Genomic DNA, 18932 nt, shown 5'->3' on the forward strand with positions numbered 1-18932 from the left:
TCCTTCCATTGTTCTGGTACAATTTCCTTTTCCCAAATAGCAAGTACAAGTTTATAAATTTCGCTATTTAATGCACTTCCACCCTCTTGTATTAATTCTGCTGGAATTTGATCGATACCTGGAGACTTGTACTTTTTCAGATTTTCTATCGCAATTTCGACTTCTGAAATCGTGGGTTCGGGTATAAATGGCTCAGCAGTTTGTATTTCAATATCGTCCCGATCATTTCTATTTGGCCTATGTACATTTAGTAGTTGCGCAAAATAGTTTTTCCATCTGTTTAGGATTGATGAAGAGTCTGCAAGCAAGTCACCATTCTCATCCTTGATCACGTTTACCCTTGACTGATATCCGTTCTTAAATTCCTTTATACCCTTATATAAATCTCGAATGTTTTTATTCTTACTATTTGTTTCTACCTCATTCAGTTTTTCCTTCAAGTAACCTCTCTTTTTATTCCTAAGTGTACGACTTGCTTCCCGTCTTTCATTGAAATAATTATCTCTATTCTCCTCAACTGGATCCTGTAAGAATTTCAATTTTGCCTGTTTCCTTCTTTCTACTACCATGCAACAATCTTCATCAAACCACGGTTTCTTTTTCTTAGTTTCATAATAACCTATGCTCTGCTCAGCTGCAATTTTGATACTATCTCTGATATTTTCCCACACGCTATTAACATCTAATTCTTTCTCAACTTCGTCGGAACTTTCTAAAGTGGCAAACCTATTCGAAATTTCGACCTGATAATTTTGCTTAGCTTCCTCGTCCTTTAATTTCAAAATATTGAATTTAGTAATATTAACTTGTTGCTCTACTCGCTTGGCTACTGATAATCTTTCTCTTAATTCTCCAATCACCAAATAATGGTCAGAATTACAGTCTGCACCTCTGAAAGTTCGAATATCTACTATACTAGTATGTCTCCGTTTATCTATCAAGACGTGATCTATTTGGTTGTGTGTCAATCCATCTGGAGAAGTCCAAGTATATTTATGTATATCCTTATGGGGGAATGTTGTACTTTTGACAATTAAATTTTTCGATGTGGCAAAGTTGACTAATCTAACTCCATTGTCACTACTAATTGCGTGTAGGCTCTCTTTTCCAATAGTTGGTCTAAAAATATCCTCCCGTCCTACTTTAGCGTTGAAATCCCCCAATAAAATTTTCATATGATATCTAGGGAACTGATCAAAAGTATGTTCCAATTCCTCATAGAAGCTATCCTTTATATAGTCGTCTTTCTCTTCTGTAGGGGCGTGAGCATTTATAACTATGATGTCGCACCATCTACCCTTAAGTACTAAATATGATAACCTGTCACTGATAAATTCGACCTTTTTTACTGCTGATTTTATTCTTTTATGTACAAAGAATCCTGTTCCTAATTGGTGATTATTGTTTCCTTCCCCATAATACAACAAGTAATCTCCTATTTGTGATATGCCATTCCCATCTAACCTAACCTCTTGTACTCCCACAAAGTCTATTCTATATCTAGCTAGTTCTTTTGCTACTAATGTTACCCCTCCTGTTCTATAAAGACTAGTTACGTTCCAAGTGCCAAATCTCAAAACCTTATTCCTTTGCTGTGGTCGTGCCAGAGAATCAGTCCTATTCCGAGGCTTACTGTAGGAATTCGTAACAAGCTGTTTTTTACGGTGATGGGTTGTTAGCCCTTCGCCCAACCCCCAAGCTGGAGGACCACCCCTTATCGGCTGTCCACGACTGCTTATTCAATATATTCGCAGCTACCCTCCATATCTGGAGGCCGTCTCCTCTATCCGCAACCTGAGGACGCGCCATGCCGTGGTGATAGGGACCCACCATACATGGCTCAGGTGATTCTAGAATATTCTAATTAATACTACTTTAAAATGTAAATACGTAATCCATCGTAACATCATATGAACCAGAATGTTCCACAGCAGTAGCTCTGAAAGATCGAATTTATCGTCGGTAACCATTCACGGTTTGAATATCTGAAGCTCGTAACAGCAAAAGTGAAAGATAGCGAGAAAAAAATTAAATATAAGATGTTCCAGCAAGCAAGCTACGTCGACATCGTCCAACTCCATGCGGGTTGTTATCGATCTCGTGTGTCTCAGACCATAATTATTATGATCTGTCACACTCTGAACCCAACATCTTTCTTGGTCTAGCCAGGGGTTGACGTTCTCATGGTAGCGTCACTAGGCTTAACATATTCAAAATAAATTGATACTAATCAACAAATTCTTTTAAAATTCTGCGCTGTCTGTTCTTTAGAGATACGTTGTTCATTCCGAATGAAACAAAAGAAATAAATTAATTTGAAAGATTGGATGTAACTTGCGTATTAAGAAAACTGTGTTATAGAAATTATAAGAAAAGCAAATGACTCGATAAAACATTACACAAGACTGGAATAAACGTTGGAAAGGAGAAAGAAAATAAATAATTAACATAACAGATTGACAGCACGTGTTTAACATAAAATTATCATACGAGGACTAAAATTCGTAACATTCACGTGATGATGCCAGTGAAAGTTATACTCACCTCTGATTCCGCCTACGAAACCATTAAATACAACCCGCATGTCTCGACTGTTATTTGGGCTGCTATGAAAAATTGAAAGACAGTGAGACACTCTGTACATTCGTAAGTTAAATTTTTATCTTAATTTTTATAAGCTAACTTAAAATTTAAAAGCTACTTTGAAGAAAACACTTTTATGATAATTATGAATTGTCCCTGTTTTAAATGGTTAATCATTCGTTATTATATCGTTTCTGTATCATTAAATATTGCATACATACGAATAAGATCTTCCAGTCCGCTATAAATCTTAATTTCACTGTAGACAAACTACCGCCATTTTGCTTTCTTAGCACAATAATATATTATATACGGTACATAATAATATATTTGATTGATAGAATTTATAGATATTATTATATGAACATAATAGGCCTACTTTCCAGGAGATATTATGAATATGTGGTCAAAATTAGTAAGATGGAAATATTTATTTCAAAAGGAGAAAATGTAATTTATTATAGAATTGCAGTGTGTCTCATACTTACATCTTGTAGCGAATCTGAAAATGCTAATTATAGCTCTCCGTTCATTCAACATTTAAACTGGGTAAATGTGTGACATTTATAACAATATTTCTTTATGTTCAGTACCAACATTCAAAAGTCGGTGGCTTCTTAATCCAGGAGAAAAGGCCCAGTTCAAGATGAAATTTTTCCCAACTTGCTCTGGTGAATATTCTGTGAAATATAATCTGGAAATTGTTGGCTGGAAGAACTGTTACTCCATCACAGGACAAGGATCAGCTGATATTCCTCAATTTAATTTATGTCCTCGTGTTATATTTCCTAATGTAAGTTTCTATGACCTTTCTATTAATGTAAATGTTTAATAGTAATTAATAATGTGATATGATATGATTTATTCTCACACCAAACTCGTTGATCAGTGCGAACTAATGTTTAATTAATATTTAGTATTGGTTAATTACTTACAGAACGTGGGAACCAAAAGCATCTCTATCATTATTATGAGCAAACTGATACATTGTTAGTTAGAATAAAATGTTAATTAGAAGTAGAGTATTAATTAATTTTTACTTAAAGTCTAGATAATACCTGCACAAACAGCGCTCAACGAGCGCGCGCGCTCCTTCGTAGCTGGAGAGCTGTGTTTACCGCTCGCCGAAACGGAGAGGAAGATACGTCAGAATGACATAGATTTGCTATAGGCAGAGGAGAGGGAAACGACCACTAAGTTATCTAGTGGAGTGCAGTGTGTAGGCCTATTCTCAGTAACTGTTTCACGTTGCTTAGCTACTGCTACAGTACAGTATGGAGGAATCTAAAAGACGGAACATAACATTTAACATTTAACTATTTACAGCTCGAACTTATTGATCTTCAATGTGACCTAAGGGCTAAAGATCGTTCGAATAATACTACTAGCCTGGTTGAGTTTTACAAGACTAAACATTAGCAATAATATCCACGACTACACAGGCTGGCTGTGAAAATGATTGTTATGTTTGGCTCAACATTTATATTTGTGAGCAACTGTTTTCTATAATCAACTTTAATAAAGACAGACATTGAACATCTGTAACTGATGTTTCATTACAATCAGTAGGCTACTGTTCCTTTCAGCTGCCAACAGCATAAAACCTCGTTTTGATGTACTGATAAATAAAAATATAACAAAATGATATTGTACATTTAAGTAGCTATAGAATTTCTATTATTTCTGTAAAATAAATATTTCTTTATTAATTAATAATAGTCCAAGATAGTTTTGCAAACACTGAACAGGAATTCATTTCATAAACACTCTTACTAGTACTGTATTTCCTTTTGTGTATATTTTGTACGAGATCACCCCTTCTTCCAGTCCACCCTTATACAGAGCACAGCTAATATCTGCATTCCGCTCATGAGCTGTGAGCTGGCTCGGAGAGAGCAAACCTTGTGCAGGCCTGGTGTAGATACTATATTAAAGAAAGCATTAATTATTTTTTTATGATTTCATTCACAATATTTTATAAGTAAGTACAGATCTTTTTAAAGTGTGAAATTGTAATTAATTCTTTATTTGATTCCTTACAACGGACTAATTTATAAGAAAACTTGTCCAAAGATGCTTAGTTCATTAAAAGTTGACATGATCTGTCAGAGAAAACCAGGGCTCCTTCTATGACCAGAATAAAAATGCATTAGTTTAATTATTATTTGATTTATCGGGAAAACAGAATCCCATCACCTAATTACACACAAAAAATATTACCAGAATAATAGTATCCCACTAAAATCAGAAATTGATGAGCTTCAGCGTCACTTCACATGTAAGGTAGGTGTCCCTGATATGGTCATGCTATGGTTTGAGAATTTTTCTAGCCGCCATTTTGAAAAAAAAATGTAAACCACTTTTTTCTTACTCGTTCTCAGTCTAATGGGCTTTCTTAAAACAATTTCCTTTCCCCATAAAAATAGCTTTAATTGTCCAAAAAGTCCCAAATTCCAAAAGTCTACCTAGTGGCCATATCAGGAACATGTGCACATGATATGGCCACCTTTGTTCCATGTTCTACAAATCGTGGTTGTTTTCAGTTTGATAGCGCAGTTGTGTTAAAATTAAATAATTTTGGTGTAAAATGAATAAAAATGACACTTAATAATCTTTTTTATAATTCAAAAGTGTAGTCAAAACAGGTTTTTCCATAAAAAAAATTAAGTTGTTTTTCTTAAAATGCAAAATGTTTGCGTAATCCCAGCTATAAGGCATGTAAATTTGTCAGGTGAAAAAATAAAAGTGAAATGAACTTGATATGGCGATGGTGCATTTGATATGGCCATGGTACATTTGATATCGCCATATCAGGAGCAGGTAAGCTTTCACGAAAATCGTTTGATTATGAAAAACTCGTAAAAGATACGCCATTAACTACAACACCAATCAACAGAAAATTAAGAACTGAATGGAGTACGATGGTTTTCATGAAACAAGTCTTTGAAAAACATGCATAAAACAAAGAAGACTTACCATAGAAAAATAAGAAGAGGTCACATGAAAACCGCAAAACAGGCAACTGAAGCCATATTGCTCAACCTGACTGGATGGAAAACGATCAAGTGACATACCAGGATGCCCTTTCACTGGATGCTGCTGCAATTTAGCGGATTTTTTGGTTAACTAACTTACAATAGGGGGTGGCCATATCAGGAACATAGCCATAACAGGAGCACCCACCTTATTAGGAGTATGTACAGGATGTTCTGAAAATATACATACAACTTCTAGTATTTAAATCCGATGGCAGCAGTTTGACTGGAAAGATGTTACGACTGTATGATAATTATAGTGAAACTCCTTTTATTAAAACATAATTTATGTTAAAAGACCAGACTTAAATTCAGTAGATGATAAATCGCGAAGTACTGTATATGAATAATTAAAACGTTTTATACTAATATAACGTCTGTATAATATAGTTTTATGATAGTAAAAATTGTATTATTCTGTTTATTCTTTTAGGTTCAAGCAAATAAGTCAGACGGCAATTTATATGAAGTAACTTACTTTACTGATACTGATGTATTCGACTTTGGTGCTGTATTGGTTGCGAAACCAAAGGAAAAAAAGTAAGATAAAATGTTCTGACATTTGAATCTTGTAGAAACTATATTTTTAGTTTATATACGATAACTGAAAAGCTCGTACTCAAAACAAGTAGAAAAGCTCAAAAAGAAAAATGTAACAAGTTCTAACTTGTATTTACGAAGCTCAGCTACAGTGCGTTTCAGCTATGCTGGAACGGACAGAATACCGAGCAGGAAGCCACGAGTCTGCCGCTAGACGGCATGAGTACTCACGCAACTGGACTGATTAAAACATAACACATCATCCTGATCACAAAAGATGCTGTGTGTAATGTACATTTTTTCGTACGCATATTTCACGCATACGCACTAGTTCTTCTATTGTAATGTACTTGCTGTTTGTATATTTTCTTCAGTTCATTTAGCTTATGGGGATTAATTTTATACACATTATTTTTTAACATTCACCAGAGATGAAAAAATCACAAGACTTGAGATCTGGGGATCTGGCGGGCCATAAATTCCTGCTTATAATTCGTCTCCAAATATCCGGAACATTTCAGTCATGGATTCGTATGTAGTGTGGGCTGTCGCAATTACATAAACTGTTTTATTCATGAAAGTGGTCGTGTTGATATGAGAATGGCCTTGACAACACTTAGCCGTCTTAGCACAGCAGTTGCGAGAATACGCATGCCGTCTTAGTGGCAGATGCATGGCTTCCTATCCGTTAATTTTCGTATCAGCATACCTCAGACGTACTATATATAAAGTTGTATTTGTTTCCATCATAGTGAATTTGAATTCCAAATAATTTATTTTTCCTTGTGATAGAAAGATCTATAGTCCCGTCGCTCTAATTTCCGGCAGCCAATCACGTTGCCGGTCGGCTACATTTAAACGTGTGCGTCTTGTGATTCGCTGATGCATTTCCTAAGGCTCGATAAATACTTAATATAATCGCCCGCCATTTTGGCTCTTTAATTGGGATCGCAGAAAGCACACGAGGACGTTATTTGCCGCGCAATTATTTGCTCAATTACAGTGCGTTTGATTTATTATCATAGGAACTACGACATGATAATGTTTAACGGTTCGGCAAATAGATCCCTCGTCTGGTAGTTCGGCAACGAAAGAACAAAAATGGCGAACGACACTACCTACCTAGACTTTATAGAGCCTTCACTTCTTAAGACGTAAGCAAAGAGGAGGAGTCACGCCGGGAATAACAGCGTCGCGACTATAAACAGGGCATTTAACTTATTTTTTTAGTAATTTCAGCCTGAAATTCTTTAATAAATGAAGTTTTTAATTATTGTAGTCCACATTGTTCCTAGACCTCATTATTACTAGAATTTGTCTTATGTTTTATACAGATTTCATCAAGTCTCAACATCTTTCAAACTTAATAATTCCTCTACAATTCCTGCAATTGTCAATGTTAGCTTTGAGAAACCAGAGGAGAAAGTCGATGCGTTTGGATTTGAACCTTCGATTTTACATATAGAGGTAAATATGAAGTTTTAAGTTATTTGTAAGTTTGTGCGTTGTTACTTGTTACTTTGTGCAGACTCTTTTCATATTATTTCAGCAAACGAAGTACATGTAGATAAAATATGCTCATAGAGAAACAATAGGCACTAACTGACCAAGTAGTTAATACAGCGTCGCTAAATAACCGACAAAAATAGAGGAAAAATCAAATTTATGATTTACTGTATATGAGAAGACATAATTATTTCGAAGTTAAAATTAAGACATGTCGAAATAGTCGTTTTCAATCTACTGTATTTGCTTCTTCACAGTCCAGCCATTTGTGTATCTATGTACTGTACACGTTTTCTTATACAGGTGTCCCTCCGCAGCTCCATTAGTTCTAGTAACCCTGCAGAAAGTTGGCACTCTCCCCATTCATTCCTGTTAGACAATCTTACACCCCCAGTCCATCATATGCTTAGCGGTCAGTGCTGCCACTTGAATTCTCTGCCTAGTTGATTTTCTGCTATACAAGCACTGCGGAGAGACTTCTCGATCGCATTGTAGAATGGATGTTGTTTATTCATTATTGGCTAAATTTATACAGCAAATAGATACATAATATTTAAACACATTTATTAGAATACTATTTGTACAAAACATTAAAACCGAAGATAACACAGAATTATTATCATTTTATTTTATATCTCGAATATTCTGCACAATATTTTGCCACTGCCAGTCTCCGCCCATTACTATTGAACAGAGAGTTAGCTCTCAAGACACGTTTAGTTGAATCTCCAGTACGTATGTTATGTTTGATTTCAAGATTTCATTATGAATAACATATTGAATCTAATCATAACGTTAATAGGAAAGCTTGAAACCATTTCATTAAATGCTATCATTCACAGTAACTTTAATGATGGGATAAAAATTGTAAAATAGTTATATTAAAACTATATTAAACACAGAATAAATATGGGAAATGCCTGTTATTATTCGGTTGAGAAGCTTTTATCATCCAGTCTGCTGTCAAAAAATCTGAAAGTTAGAATTTATAAAACAGTTATATTACCGGTTGTTCTTTGTGGTTGTGAAACTTGGACTCTCACTTTGAGAGAGGAACAGAGATTAAGGGTGTATGAGAATAAGGTGCTTAGGAAAATATTTGGGGCTAAGAGGGATGAAGTTACAGGAGAATGGAGAAAGTTACACAACACAGAACTGCACGCATTGTATTCTTCACCTGACATAATTAGGAACATTAAATCCAGACGTTTGAGATGGGCAGGACATGTAGCATGTATGGGCGAATCCAGAAATGCATATAGAGTGTTAGTTGAGAGGCCGGAGGGAAAAAGACCTTTGGGAAGGCCGAGACGTAGATGGGAGGATAATTTTAAATTGGATTCGAGGGAGGTGGGATATGATGATAGAGAATGGATTAATCTTGCTCAGGATAGGGACCAATGGCGGGCTTATGTGAGGGCGGCAATGAACCTCCGGGTTCCTTAAAAGCCAGTAAGTAAGTAAGTTATATTAAAACTGTTTCAAGACGCAACAGTTTCAGAAAAGACAGAAGGGGTCCTGTGATATTGGGACAGTTCCGACAGTTTTCTTACAGCATTCAGAATAGCAGTCGTTCGCTGTTCCAAGGAATAGTAGCTACAGGGTGAACAGATTATGAATTTATGAGTTTCCCGCCCGCCTGTCCACGGCCAGTGAGCCCTGCCACGGTAGGGAGCGCGAAAACGCATCTTCAGTCTGAGCTAAACGGCTGTTGAAACCGCACGTGTACGGCAGTGTGCTAAGAAAGGTATAGCTAATAAAAGGCCAAAGTATTCTATTCCACAACGAGTGTTTCTTTACGATTTGTAGGCCTATATGTGCGTGCAGAATCGGCTCATGCTCTTATACTTTATTATTCCAATAAAATGTTCCTGATGATAGCGCAAGAAAATACAATTCAAGTGTGTGATCCCAAACCTCACTCAGTCCATTTGGTCATTTTTATGATTATGCTTGAGACCTCTATAATATTTTACTTTTGTTTTCTTCCAAAACAACGCCAATCCTTGTCTAAAAGTTTGTGTTATTGTGCATGTCACTTGAAAACTCGCTAAGTCCGTAGAACAGTGGATTAAAAAAACTAGCCCAGTCCTTTCATAAAAATGGACTTAAAGCGTTTTGAGATCACACTTTTCAATTGCTGTGCAAATTTCAAATTCTTACCTTGGAACAGTTACTTTGACACTACTCCAGTAGGCTATTGAAACTCTTACATTTGGAAGCTACCGTAACGATATAAAATTAGAACCTTCAAGGAACCTAGCAGTACTGCAAAGCCTGATTCCTAAACACCATCAGATAGAATCTGAACAAAACTTATTCACTTAATAAAACACAGGATCGGCTCCATAATCAATTCAATAAATCGGTTATACCGGTACCATTTGCGAATCAATAGAATACGTTATTTCTTTTGTTGGTATACATTTCTTATTTTGGACGCTTTTCGTTATGTTTCTGTTAACTTCAGAATAAATTAAGTTTACGTTTAAGTTTGTATTTCGAATTTAGTCTTGCAGTTAGTTGCTGAATTTGAATTTTCATTGAAGGAATAATTAATTATTATAGTACTTACATCATAAGTTGATTAAAATTTCTGCACAGCAATGTTTCATCTTAACTCACTAGACGGGTTAACATGACAGCGGCAAATATATCACATAAATACACTCGGTATAAGAATAGTCTTAAATAATTATTGTTATGTGTACCGAATTTTCGTTCAATTAATAATTGCGGAAGTAAATTATTTAGGTTTGGAATTCGCCAGTTGTAAAATATATTTTTTTTAAGATAACACTAATCGCTCACTATTCACGCACCCAGAACTAATCCTGTGCAAAGTTTTGATTTGATGTCACACTAAATGCAACTTATCTGAAAGAGATAATACATTTTAAATGCATCGCTCTTTGCTATAAGCAACAAACATAATTAATTAAAATGTTTTGTGTATATATGTTTTGTTGTATAGTATATGTAAGTATAAAGTGCTGAATGTGAAGTATTATTTTTCTTAGTACTAATAATGTACATTAAATATTTCATTACAGCCAGGATGTACTAAAGAGCTAACTGTGTGTGCACATCCTAATACAAGCGGAATAATATCTGAAGTGATATTATGTAGCATTAAAAATAATCCAAGAATTCATCAGTTACAGGTAATATATAACACTTATAGGTACTTCCTCTCCTTGCAAAGACGTATTACAAAGATTCGTTTGAAACGCTTTTATCGGTAATACTTGTTCGGCAAGTCATGTTGATGCTTTTCATTAGGCCTAATATGTTTAATACTAAATGTACTAAATTGTAGATTATTATTATTATTATTATTATGATCATCATCCTCACAGGTTGTAGTCCTATGAAGAACAATTATGGTCTACCAAAGTTTTCTTTCCATGGTTTTTTGAGGACATCCCAACGATCTTTTTCCTGTTGGATTGTAATTCAGCACTCCTTTTGGTATTCTATCGTTTGACATTCGATTTACATTGGAGCCAGTACCTCAAAATCTGTGCTTCAGTGGCTGGTCATGATAATATCTTTGAAAAATATTGGAGTGCAAGAGGTCAAATGACTTTATTGTCAAACGCCTGGCATTAGAAAACTACAACAACAACATTGGAGCCAGTTGCTTTGATATTGATGTACTGTACGTGATCCAGAAAAGGTAGCATTTGTAGTTCGTTCAAGACTTCTTCATTTCTTTTTCTGTCCCATTTCGTATAACCTGCTGTATGGCGCATGAATTTCATTTCACTGCCAGTAATGCGATTTTCATCACGTCTCCGAAGAATCCAAGCCTCACTTCCATAACATAGGATAGATCTCGCCAAGGTTTTTTAGAGACGGAGGCGTGTATGTCTTTGGACTAATGATGGTTTCATAATGCTGTTGATGATACCCATAGATGACCAGTGCACGACCATGGACAGAAATGGAAAAAAGAATATAATACAAAATTCGCTACATGGAATGTACAGAATATAGTCCATAGCCATTTTGTAACTCCATGTAAAATAAAGAAAGGCAACGATGACAGCGCAGACCATCGGATAGGCTATAAAAGGAAACTTCAACAAATGAGTGATGAATCCATCTATGAATTCCATTTTGTAATCGAAAAATAAAGGACCAGCACAATAATAAATTCCTACCATTCTATTGTAAACACTTTTGATGTACAATTGTATTGGCTATTCCGTTTCAAACTAACTTAACAGTCCTAGGTGCTTTATCTTATTGCATTTGTACATTTTATTATGAACTGCTACGTCCTGGTGCCACGATCAGTAATTTTTTGTAAATCCAATACCTGAAAAATCAGGCGGTAGCGCGTTCACCTACTGATCCGAAGATGCACTCGGGCGCAGATTCGATTCCCGCTTGGACTCATAACTTAGCTGGATTTTTTTCCAAGGTTTTCCCAAGCGTAGGATGAATATCACAGAATTACATGGCTTTAGCTCGCCAAATACCATCTCACTATCACCAATTTCATCGACAATAAATAAACTACCGTCGCGCGGGGTGACTTTGTGCCATGAAGGTGACTTTGTGCCATGAGGGTGACTTTGTGCCATTCGCGCATTTCATAAAAAAAACGTAAGGAAGTAGTCTTAGAAACCGTCACACGGTTTTAAAGACTACTAAACGTAAGGAAGTAGACTTTAAAACCTTGTCACGGTCTTAAAGAATACTTCCATACGTTTTTCGCGAATGGCACAAAGTCACCCTCATGGCACAAAGTCACCCCGCGCGAAGGTAGTTGATATAATGTCATTAAATAACCGAGTAGCAGTAGCTATAACTCCGTGTCTGGAATCTGTAGAGTTAGTCGGCGTATTTGGGTGGAGATGGAAAGAAGCGAATCGAAGGAGCCTAGCAGTGCGAGTGTGTGTTGTGGGCAGCATCGGCTCACGGCAGCTAAGGGGTAAGATGCGCGTGACGGAAGATGGCAGGTAGTGTGACATCTCAACTGCAGTTTAGTTCAGATAGAAGTGATTCCCTCTCGCAGTCGCTCGCTCCCTTCAAGCAATGCCTTCCCCCATAGAGCGATCATTGGATAGCCCCTTCCTCTCACCACTTGCGCAGAGGACTTGTTTCGTCTCCTATACTCTACAGATTCCAGAAATGGAGTATAGTGTTTAAAACGTTAGCCTTTGGAACTGTTTTGATGTATGTAATAATATGATATATTACATGGTTTAGAACTATTTTAATTAAGCACGTGAAGACCAAGTGAATAGTTTCGAGGTATCATGGCATAATGTATTAAACTTTTACAGTCGTATTCATAGACATTTTTAGTGCGGGTTTTCGGTGGATTATCAGCGTTTTTCGTATTCATAAACCAGTGTTAGCGATAGGATATGATTTGAATTCTGTACTAGTAACCATTGGATAGCATGGCTAGCTTAGTACGCTCGTAGCGCGTGCTGCGAAATGTCTGTGAATACCACCCTTAATGATAATCGATCAAAAATATAAAATAGATAATTTTCCTTGCAGGTTGTATGTCAAGGTGTAAAGCCTGACTTTGAGGTAGATCCTACAACAGTAACATTTGAACAGATGTCGCTTTATCGCAAACAAACTCAAGCTCTGAACTTAACAAACAACTGTCCTGCAACTCTCATCTGGAGATTTGTTGGAATTGACGTGTTTATGAAATATTTTGGATTATCATCTGTAAGCGGGCTGTTGAAATATCAAGAAAAGCAAGAGATACTAATAGAATATGTTGCACGTAAAGTCCAGACGATAAATAAAATGCCTCTGAAACTTGAGGTAATTTAGTGAAATAGTCTTATTCGTAGTACCGATATATAAAAAGACACTGTATTTAACTTAATGATTTTAAAGTACAGTGTACAGCTTGTCCAAGTCAAGTCTGCGAGTGGGGATATCGGGATGGAATGTAGAGGCAAAACACAGTTATTACATAGGTCACTTGACGCTCAGATTTCAACGTGTGCACATCGTTTAAAATACACTACGGAGCGCACGCATTTTTTGTCCTTGTCTTCAGATAAAGGCAACAGTTACGCTGTCTCCCAGCCTCCCCCCTCATGAAACTTTCTCTCCTACGCCCATGCTTGCCAATCAGAACGCCAAACCTCACTGTCAAGCAGAAGTAGAAGTACAGTCTATTTCAAACCGTCTTAAATTGTTACCGCTCTATGAACTGAAGCGCAGTAGGAAAACTTTGCTTCATATGAGACTGTACTGGTCTCCTCTCGTTACCGCCTCCTTTCACTATAGAACTGCCTCCAACTTCCCCTCTCGGCTCGCAGACTTAACTTGGTCGAGCTGTAGGACTGAGCTCATCGGCCCTGGTCGGAGGGGAACATCATAGAAGAAGCTAGGAGTGAGGATGTAGTGGAACTAATAAGAGGTGGTGACAAGCTAAAGGTCTGACCAGCGAATAGAGATTACAATAAAATGGACACTGAGCAAATTGTCATGTTCTGTTTTCTGCGGTCATGCGCTCCGTTAGCGTATAATTCCATTTTCAAACGCTGGAGGTCATTGCATTGGAGCACCCGCTAACGGTGGAAGAACAATTCCTATTCGCTAGCAAGCCTACTAACAAATATTCTTGTTGTCAATTGCTGGTGCGATACCAGCGTCAACTCTAGGGGAAAAGGCAGAACCTCACGTTCATGTAGGTACATCTGGTTTGAAGGTCATTGAAATAAGTTCCTGCTACATCAAAAGACACAGACGCCAAGTGTCCATACTTGTAATTCTCTATAACGCTGGCCTGACCATTCAACTATCGCAGGAGTTTATACAAATATAGTGATTCGTTAATGCTTTTATGAAGCTTGTACTGTGGAAGCTGGCGAATAGGGACGTGGTTTTAAGTAGCTTTGGAGTGAGTAACAGTTTTTGCATTTCTTTTGCATCCTTCACAAGGCCGGTGGGGTGAGTCCCGTATAATAGTTACTCTCCAGTAAATTTAATGTTGCTAAAGGGAGCTAATTGGCAAAATATATATAGAAAGTCCAAATAAACATTGGAATAGACAAATTATGCTATTTTCCTGCAGGCAAATAATGTTCAAGGCCAGCCACCGGCGTGGCTCAGTCGGTTAAGGCGCTTGCCTGCTGGTCTGAAGTTGCGCTCGGGCGCGGGTTCGGTCCCCGCTTGGGCTGATTACCTGGTTGGATTTTTTCCGAGGTTTTTCCCAACCGTGAGGTGAATGCCAGGTAATCCATGGAGAATCCTCGGCCTCATCTCGCCAAATACGATCTCGCTGTCAACAATCTCATCGACGCTAAATTTAAAATTCAAATTTCAAATTTATTTACAATTTACATTTGAATTGAATACATATGAATAGATACCCGAAATGAGCATATGCTCGTGCTCGGGTACAGTCCAGTAGTAGCAGTTGGTACAGCGTCGTTAAATAGCCAACTAAAAAAATATTCAAGGCAGGATTGAGCAACTAGTCATGATAGGCCTATTACAGTTTTTATTATTATCGGTAATAGTAAATAAGTTTTCATTTTTATTAAGGTATATAATGCTCAAGGAACTGGATCTCCTGTTTATACGGAAGTAATATGGATAAGTGCAGAAGCTCAAGATGTTATAGTGGAAATTTATTATGCAGTACCAAACGAAGCCTACGTTAATTTAGAATCAATCAAAATGGGTGTTGAAATTCAACAACCATTTCAACTCAAAAACAGAGGAAAATACGATATTCAGTACAGGTAAATACATTAAAATTTAAATATTAGCTGCATAATCTGTATAAGTTACTTACATCACATAAAAATTGGTGTCATTAATATAACAGACTTCCTTTTTACAATATTTAACTATTTCGCAACACTTCAGTCTTTCATTATGTATCTGCAACATTCTTGTTTATAATTCTTACTTACTTACTTACTTACTTACTTACTTACTTACTTACTTACTTACTTACTTACTGGCTTTTAAGGAATCCGGAGGTTCATTGCCGCCCTCACATAAGCCCGCCATTGGTCCCTATCCTGAGCAAGATTAATTCAGTCTCTACCATCATATCCCACCTCCCTCAGATCCATTTTAATATTATCTTCCCACCTACGTCTCGGCCTCCCTAAAGGTCTTTTTCCCTCCGACCTCCCAACTAACACTCTATATGCATTTCTGGATTCGCCCATACGTGCTACATGCCCTGCCCATCTCAAACGTCTGGATTTAATGTTCCTAATTATGTCAGGTGAAGAATACAATGCGTGCAGCTCTGCGTTGTGTAACTTTCTCCATTCTCCTGTAACTTCATCCTTCTTAGCCCCAAATATTTTCCTAAGAACCTTATTCTCAAAAACCCTCAATCTCTGTTCCTCTCTCAAAGTGAAGGTCCAAGTTTCACAAACATACAGAACAACCGGTAATATAACTCTTTTATAAATTCTAACTTTCAGATTTTTTGACAGAAGACTAGATGACAAAAGCTTCTCAACCGAATAATAACACGCATTTCCCATATTTATTCTGTGTTTAATTTCCTCCCGAGTGTCATTTATGTTTGTTACTGTTGCTCCAAGATATTTGAATTTTTCCACCTCTTCGAAAGATAAATCTCCAATTTTTATAGTTCCATTTCGTACAATATTCTGGTCACGAGACATAATCATATACTTAGTCTTTTCGGGATTTACTTCCAACCCTATCGCTTTACTTGCTTCAACTAGAATTTCCGCGTTTTCCCTAATCGTTTGTGGATTTTCTCCTAGCATATTCACGTCACGTTTATAATTCATTTTCCTTAATTTAAAAAATGTGCATAAATTAATTCATTTATTATGTAAACGAATACGGAGGTAAAACTTTGCTTCCCTCATTCCGCGTGAGATAATCGAAGTAAGATATACCGTAACTGATTAATTTACTAGTCATACAGTGCCTTCGCTTGGATTATGTGTCGTTAGTACGTGGCTAGCGAAACGGATGGAAGCACGCCGCCTGCTAGTCGTTTTATCTTTGATTCCCTCGCAAATCTCAGTGCGAGTACTTGGTTTGATACGGGCCTTCGCGACGTTTTGCTTGTTGAAGTGGAATTTATATTGTCTTCTGTGTAATTTGATAAGGTGATAAACAGAGCTAGGAAATTGGTGCCGAAATTGTTAAGTTGTGTGAGCTTGAACTAGATCTCTCTCTCTCTCTATCGAATCAAAAGTAGTAGCGCAGCTCTCAATGTCAGTGAACCAGAACGACAAACATGTACAACCGGGTGGTAACCAAATTTGTGCTCCAATCGCCCACGACCTTAGAACAAGAAAACAATAACTGAATAATATACAAAAACAATAATTTGCAATTATATAGCGTACTGCATAAGCTTCGTAACTCCCAATCTAAAATAATTTACCCATAATCTATACTAATAATAAATCTGTAGCCAAAATTTTTCTGGTAATTTTCGATTTTCCAAAACTAATTGGTGTTAACATATATAATTAATCATCCTGAAACCGAAAATCGCTTTTTGAAATTTTTGTTTGTATGTCTGTCTGTCTGCCTGTCTGTCTGGATATTTGTTACCTTTTCACGCGATAATGGCTGAACCGATTTATATTAAAATTGGAATATAAATTAAGTTCGTTGTAACTTAGATTTTAGGCTGTATGGTATTCAAAATACTTTATTTAAAAAGGGGGTTATAAGGAGGCCTGAATTAAATAAATCGAAATATCTCGCTTATTATTGATTTTCATGAAAAATATTACATAACAAAGTTTCTTTAAAAATAATTTCCGATAAGTTTTATTCTATATACAATTTTCATAGGACTAATATTTAATGAGATAAATGAATTTTAAAATTACAATAACAACGCCATCTAAGGTGCTGTACTGAAATAAAAACAAATGACTTCGTCTATAATGGGCCTTGGGCAACCACAATCGAAAGCTATTAAACGTAGCCTAAGAGAATGTTTCTGTGTTTGTATGAAGTAATATCGGAAGCTAATTAATTGTTTAATTATTACTTCACCATTGGAAAGTGTAGATTCTCTAGATGGACATAATTCTACAATGTTATTACAGTAACTTCTGAAACATATAGCAAGTAATATAAAGTATGCACATTAAAACTAAATGATATGTCAATCTTCATTAAGCTATGGTTGCATGTAATAACAATTAAAAAACATGTTAAAGGAATTGTCATTGCACCAAATGATTGCTCTCTGGACCAAAATGACCGCATTTTAATTATTTAAATACAATTTAAATTAAGTAACATATTAAACGATTTATCCTTCTATCAAACACGAATGTTCCCTGGATCAAACGTCCTATTTTAATTATGTAATTACTTTATATTTATTTCTAACAGGTGCAGCGGAGCGCACGGGTACGGCTAGTTATAAAAATAATATACAAAGTATATTATTATAACAAATAACAATAACATTTTAATTTTATTAAAAGAAATACTCCTTTTATGTTCGGGAAAACAAATATTTTCGTTCTACGTCACAAGACGTTAGTGGAGTAAATCTGAAATATGTATGTATGTATGTATGTATGTATGTATGTATGTATGTATGTATGTAAGTATGTATGTATGTATGTATGTATGTATGTATGTATGTATGTATGTATGTATGTATTTACACTGCAAGTGGGCAAGCACCCGGTGGCAGTGGTATATACAATATTAACAATACACAATAAAATGATAAGCAATACACAATAAAATCTACAATACACAATACAATTTTACAACACATATACAATTTTATACACAATACAATAAGAATACACAATACAATTTAACACAATAATAATAAAACATAAATAAAATACCTAATTTTACAATACAACCTACATAATTATGTATAGGTCCTACATAAGTTTCAATAGTCTTTCACTTTACTCTCATCTCACTCACTGTAGTGGCACTATGACGCATTTCACTGACACTTTAGCACACATTTCACTGACACTCTGTAACACATTTCACTGACACTATAGAACACATTTCATTGACGCTATAAATTATCACTGATCGGAACTGTTCACTGCACTGTAAAACCATAACTTCACTGACTCACCTCGCTTCACTGATACAACAGTTCAAATAAGTCAAATAATTACATCCTTATGCATACTTATAAACAGAACTACATTTAAACTAAACATTTCTAGTCTAAGGCCCTCTTACACGCTAGTTTTAAATAATTTACAATTCAAACCAAGGAAGTAACTCGTCAGGCTAAATAAATACATGTCACCTTAAAAAATT

General features: G+C 36.0%; 1 protein-coding gene across 1 annotated transcript in view; it reads left to right on the top strand.

The window, feature by feature from the left end:
- Positions 1-18932, top strand: part of LOC138709986 (hydrocephalus-inducing protein-like) — a 135803-nt gene that overhangs the window by 25778 nt on the left and 91093 nt on the right. Inside the window, exons 9-13 of the mRNA XM_069840666.1 lie at positions 3174-3376; positions 6052-6158; positions 7493-7625; positions 13185-13463; positions 15201-15400. Of these exons, the coding sequence (XP_069696767.1) occupies positions 3174-3376; positions 6052-6158; positions 7493-7625; positions 13185-13463; positions 15201-15400 (922 nt within the window). The remainder of the gene's footprint in view (positions 1-3173; positions 3377-6051; positions 6159-7492; positions 7626-13184; positions 13464-15200; positions 15401-18932) is intronic.

This window comes from Periplaneta americana, chromosome 12 (genome assembly GCF_040183065.1).
Source record: "Periplaneta americana isolate PAMFEO1 chromosome 12, P.americana_PAMFEO1_priV1, whole genome shotgun sequence".
Lineage (NCBI taxonomy): Eukaryota > Metazoa > Arthropoda > Insecta > Blattodea > Blattidae > Periplaneta > Periplaneta americana.